The sequence below is a fragment of the Limulus polyphemus genome, unplaced genomic scaffold (genome assembly GCF_000517525.1).
Source record: "Limulus polyphemus unplaced genomic scaffold, Limulus_polyphemus-2.1.2 Scaffold14667, whole genome shotgun sequence".
NCBI classification, from domain to species: domain Eukaryota; kingdom Metazoa; phylum Arthropoda; class Merostomata; order Xiphosura; family Limulidae; genus Limulus; species Limulus polyphemus.
The window spans coordinates 1-5,511 of NW_013680277.1; the positions used below are offsets into that span (position 1 = coordinate 1).

Sequence of the window (5,511 nt, forward strand, 5' to 3'; positions counted from 1 at the left end):
TATGTAACTGTAGAAAGGAAAACATGATACGTTTTAACACAATACGTTACTGTAGTGGACCACAGTTATCATCCTAACACGATGTAAGTGTAGAAAGGAAAACAAGATACATTTTAACACAATACGTTACTGTAGTGGACCACAGTTATCATCCTAACACGATGTAAGTGTAGAAAGGAAAACAAGGTATAATCCTAATACGATGTAAGTGTAGAAAGGAAAACAAGATACATTTTAACACAATACGTTACTGTAGTGGACCACAGTTATCATCCTAACACGATGTAAGTGTAGAAAGGAAAACAAGATACATTTTAACACAATACGTTACTGTAGTGGACCACAGTTATCATCCTAACACGATGTAAGTGTAGAAAGGAAAACAAGATACATTTTAACACAATACGTTACTGTAGTGGACCACAGTTATCATCCTAACACGCCAGTGAAACTAGACTTAGTTAACAATAAGCTACCACTGCCAGTGAAATTTGACTTAGTTAACAATAAGCTAGTACTACTGCCAATAAACTAGACTTAGTTAACAATAAACTACTACTGCCTCACTTAAAGTTCTCTCAATTGACATCTTATAAATCGGGTTTCACGTATATTTCAATGTGTAGCTATTAGCCTAACAAGAACAATAAACATCCTCTTCATAGTTAAAGTGGAACATTTTAATATATGTTTTTGAAATTGATTGATCTTATTTCTTCCATTATGATTTTTATTGGCGTTTTTTTAATTTACATGTTAAGTGAATTTTGTAAATTTTCTGCATACTACATTTTACAAAGTTTTGTGTTAAAAAATGGTTATTTTGAAATTCCAAAATATATATACTAAATCTAGTAAACAATAAGCAAGAGAAATAACTTAAAGGAAATGAAACGAAGCTTAAAATTAATTCCGTCAGACTATCTAAAATTTGTGTGAAAAACGTTTGCCTAAATATAAAACTCCATTTATAATATTATACGGGAGACAGCAGTGAAGACTACTATAATCTCTACACTTATTGGATTGTTTTGGCGCGCACAAACCATTGACTGAGCTTCTTCTCCTCACGCAACTCCTGACGAACCCGCATTGAAAGACGTACCCAGATAATGTGATCTTCCGCATAGTATAGATAATAGTTCTCCGTGTATCATGTGAAATTTGCCAATTTTATGTTCAAATTCATAAATTATAAGAACATAAAACGTTACTTTAATTGTTTTTCTTAATTTAATATCTAAGATAGACAAATCTAATTTACAAAAACTCGCCAGACAGCGGATGAACACATTAATACAACGATTGTCATATTACGATATACTTCTACTACACACCGGTCTCATCTCGTAGTAAATGTGGAACGTGGTGTTGTTGTTTGGGTGGGGTAAATAATTTGTGTGTGATTGCAGGTTGGCTCAGTTTTGAATAGTTTAAAATTTAGTATATTGGATGCTACAATCATGTTGGCCCGAAAGATTTCTACAATCTCAGGTGATTTTACTTCTGGTCCTCATTCACACTGTGTAGCAGAATAAGAAAAGAGGTAGACATTATCTATGGGGTTGTAAGTCCTCATGGTTGGATTATGTATATTTAGCTGTGCATATCCTGCAGAAGTTGGGACTACTTGACTCGGTGATAATGTTGATGTAAAAATTAAGAACCTAACCACACATTTGTAAATGTAAACTAATTTTTGTTGATTGAGAAATAAATACTATTTTTGACACACATTTTAGTAATAAATACAATAATTCCATAATTATGCTGATAATTAATGCATTAATAATTTATTTTTACAGGTCGACAAGAACCGTTTGCAAAAGCATATAAAATTGGAGAATTACTGGGGAAAGGTGGATTTGGAACAGTTTATTGTGGAACTCGACTGCGAGATAACGTGTCGGTAAGTTATTGAAAATAAAACATTTTCATTATATTCACTGCAAATTACAAAAGAAGTAAGTTATATGATTTAATCTAAACAGTATCTTTATCTTAAATCTATATTTACATAATTTATTCGCACCAAATTGAAGGTACTATTATTTTATGCAGTGACTAGTAGTAGTGGTAGCATGCGGTGAAAGATAACTGATTGAAATTCTGAAGAGATACTTACATGGCTGTAATTTTTGTAAAGTTTAATAAATCTTAACCTTATAAAAAATAACAGGCTATACTTTTGTGAAGCTAACTTTTTTACTGCTATGTAATAATTGAAACTAGGGCTAATATTTTATACCATGTTGATTTTATGATTATTTTAATTATAAGGTTGCGAAGCTATAAACTCATTATTTTACAGGTTTATTTTAAATAAAGCTAGTATTTTGGTATAGAAAACAAACTTCAGTTCCACGAAGCCTCCTTTTTCGTTACTTTACATGAACTTAATGTATCCATAGGCTTGAGTTTAATAGGTTCTAATTATATTTTAGACGAGTTTAATTTGTTAGAAAAATTGATTGTTTGCTGTTGTGACGACATTTACGTTTGATATAGCTATTTATTTATTTGTCGATTTGTTTTAATATTATAAGAAATACTTACAAAAAATATATTTATTTTTTTAATCAAATTTGTAGGAAGCCTTCCCAGACACTTAGGATGAAATCAACAGTTGCTTGTATTACAACATTTCAATTAAATAAACTATAATCATTTCAGGTTGCCATCAAACATGTACTTAAAGAAAAAGTTACAGACTGGGGACAGGTGAGTACCTGTTTGCGTATACATTTGCGGCAGGTAGCCTTAATAGCTTTGCCATAAACAGTGTACATTTTAATTTGAATTTATACAAGTACTGTAATACTAGCCATTGCTATGTTACAGGGTTTACGTTCCCTCAGAATGTATTTAGTTTTGTCGATACTTGTGTTTATTTACTCCATATTGTATTTTGAATTGAAGAAAGATTATAGTATGCTTATGCCTATTCGAGACTTCCTGGGAGAAACTTCATACATCGGCAACCGAACTGGCAAATTGCCAAAAGACATTGGCGTGTCCCATAAGTTCGCAATATTTGATAAGGAATTTAAAGATATTTCAAAAAAAAATTATTTTTTTTCTCATTATTTTTTGAAACTTGCTTTAAATTATGTGAAGTAAAAAGACAGTTAGTAGAGTTCATATTCTATGTTTGAACCTAGGTAAATGACCACCGTGTGCCTATTGAAATATCCTTGCTACAAAAAGTGAGCAGCCTGCAGGGAGTGATTCGTCTGCTGGATTGGTTCGAGCGTTCCGATTCGTTCATCATTGTCATGGAGAGACCCGACTCCGTGCAAGACTTGTTCGATTTCATTACTGAACGGGGGGTTCTCGACGAAAATATCTCTCAATTCTTCTTTCGACAGATCGTGGAAACTGTCATAGCGTGCCATAAGCTGAAAGTTATTCATCGTGATATCAAGGATGAAAATATTTTAGTGGACCTCAAGACTTTTTCTTTAAAGTTGATTGACTTTGGATCCGGGGCACACCTGAAAGAATCGGTTTACACAGACTTTGATGGTACAATTAATTTTGCTTATTGTCTAGTCTACATTTACAAATAAATTAACCAAATACATAACTATGTATATGTATAGCTGGTAATATGTTTTAATTAAGAAAGAAATAATACACAAAAATATATTTTTATGAATAAAAAAAACTTAATTTGGTCCCATATCTTTTTGGATAATATCATTTTGCCTGATTTGGGTGGGGGTAGCTTGCAATTTGTAACGGTTTTCATAGTAAAGTTATATGATGATCATTCCTGCTAGTAACACACAGTAAGTAAAGCCATTTTAATATGTTTTCTTTGATTTTATAACTGGGAAAGAACAAAAGAGAGAAGTCTGTTTAGTGAACATGGTGAATATCAGGTTGATAAACTGTCGGGATTATGAAAAAATTGAAATCCGTTTTCGGGGAACAACGAACTTTGACGACCTCCAAGTTCCTGGCACTGTGCCAAGCAGAGCCTGTGGACGATTTACATCTGTGAAAATTTGCTTGTATTCTTGGTGTCTGTACATAGAGAGGCTAATACGAGTATCCATACGCTCCCACACTATGTAGGCGGAGATTGTTTCTAAATTTTTACTAAACAGGTTAATTTTTGTATGATCTGGCGAGAAGCACCTCTAGGGGCTGGTGTTTGACCGTACGATAGTCTAGGGGCTAGCATTCCTTTGTTCCTGAATTGTTAATTATTGTTCTAAAGTGGGTCAGATGAGCTGCGCTTTTAAAAGAGATGAAAATAAGTTGAGGAGCTGTAGTAGTTGATGGTAGTTGATATTTTTCAAAGCTGCATGGTTCTAATATATTGGTAAGTGTCTGATTTTGTGTGGTATTCTTAGGTACACGTGTTTATAGTCCACCTGAGTGGATCCGCACCAGCCGCTACTATGGGTCCAGTGCAACGGTGTGGTCGTTGGGGATCTTACTGTATGACATGGTCTGTGGAGACATCCCTTTCCAGCAAGACGAACAGATTTTACACGCAAGAGTTTCTTTCGGAAGGAGGCTGTCACCAGGTGGGTGTCGTAAAAAAATGTCTGCGAAATCATTAAAAAAAGTATTAACATTCTCATTCGAGTACTCTTCCTAACTTCTGTATTATCTAATCTCAGTCTCCGTCGCGAAAGGAGAGCGACCTTTTAGGTGAAACGCTGCCAGATCTGAGACCACTGGCAGTTGAAAGTCGCTCAACTCGCACTCTGAACTTTGACACTATAGTTATTGACCTTGTCTGGATATAAAGCCAGAAAAATCTACTTTTAATTCACACGATTTAATTCAATGTATTCGTTTATTGGCAACAGAACTGACAAAACATAACGTTTAAAACAAAGTTCGTATATCATGAATACAGAACTTGTGTTTTACGTATATTACTCACTGCTGCTTTTATTACATTGTGTTTACGCTGTAGTTTTGTTTTTAACTAGAACCATCCTAGGTTCACTAGCAGTCATAGCAAGACTTAGATTTTACAGTAAACTATGTACACCTGTAGGTACGGCTAAAGTCGTGGCAAATAAAACCAGTGTCTACTGTTGCAATACCTGTCCAATATTAAATCGTGCTTTAATTGTATGTCTATCTGATGTCCTTATCAGTGAAGATATCGTTTCTTTATGTCTTAATGCTGTCTCCTAATTGATTGATGTCAGCTTATGTTGACTTTGTTTCGGAGGGGGGAAATTAGAGGGTGGGTCCAAATACCTACTGTACCTCAGGGCAGTACCAGTCCAGTACCGAAAGTCAGAGATTAGTACTCTAAATCTTAACACATTACGTCAGGATGATAACTGTGGTCCACTTGAGTAACGTATTGTGTTAAAATGTATCTTGTTTTCCTTTCTTCACTTACATCGCTTATTGTTAACTAAGTCTAGTTTATTGGCAATAGTAGTTTATTGTTAACTAAGTCTAGTTTCATTGGCAGTAGTAGCTTATTGTTAACTAAGTCTAGTTTCATTGGCAGTAGGTAGCTTATTGTTAACT

At 34.0% G+C, this 5,511-nt stretch overlaps 1 protein-coding gene across 1 annotated transcript; it reads left to right on the forward strand.

Moving 5' to 3' along the window:
• Nucleotides 1-1,393: 1,393 nt before the first annotated feature.
• On the forward strand, nucleotides 1,394-4,538 carry LOC106477381 (serine/threonine-protein kinase pim-3-like; the record flags this gene model as incomplete). Its single annotated transcript, XM_013937957.2, has 5 exons — nucleotides 1,394-1,494; nucleotides 1,806-1,909; nucleotides 2,674-2,721; nucleotides 3,162-3,525; nucleotides 4,362-4,538. Coding segments are annotated over exons 1-5 (724 nt in total), but the record flags the coding sequence as incomplete, so codon positions are not given.
• Between the last annotated feature and the right edge of the window lie 973 nt (nucleotides 4,539-5,511).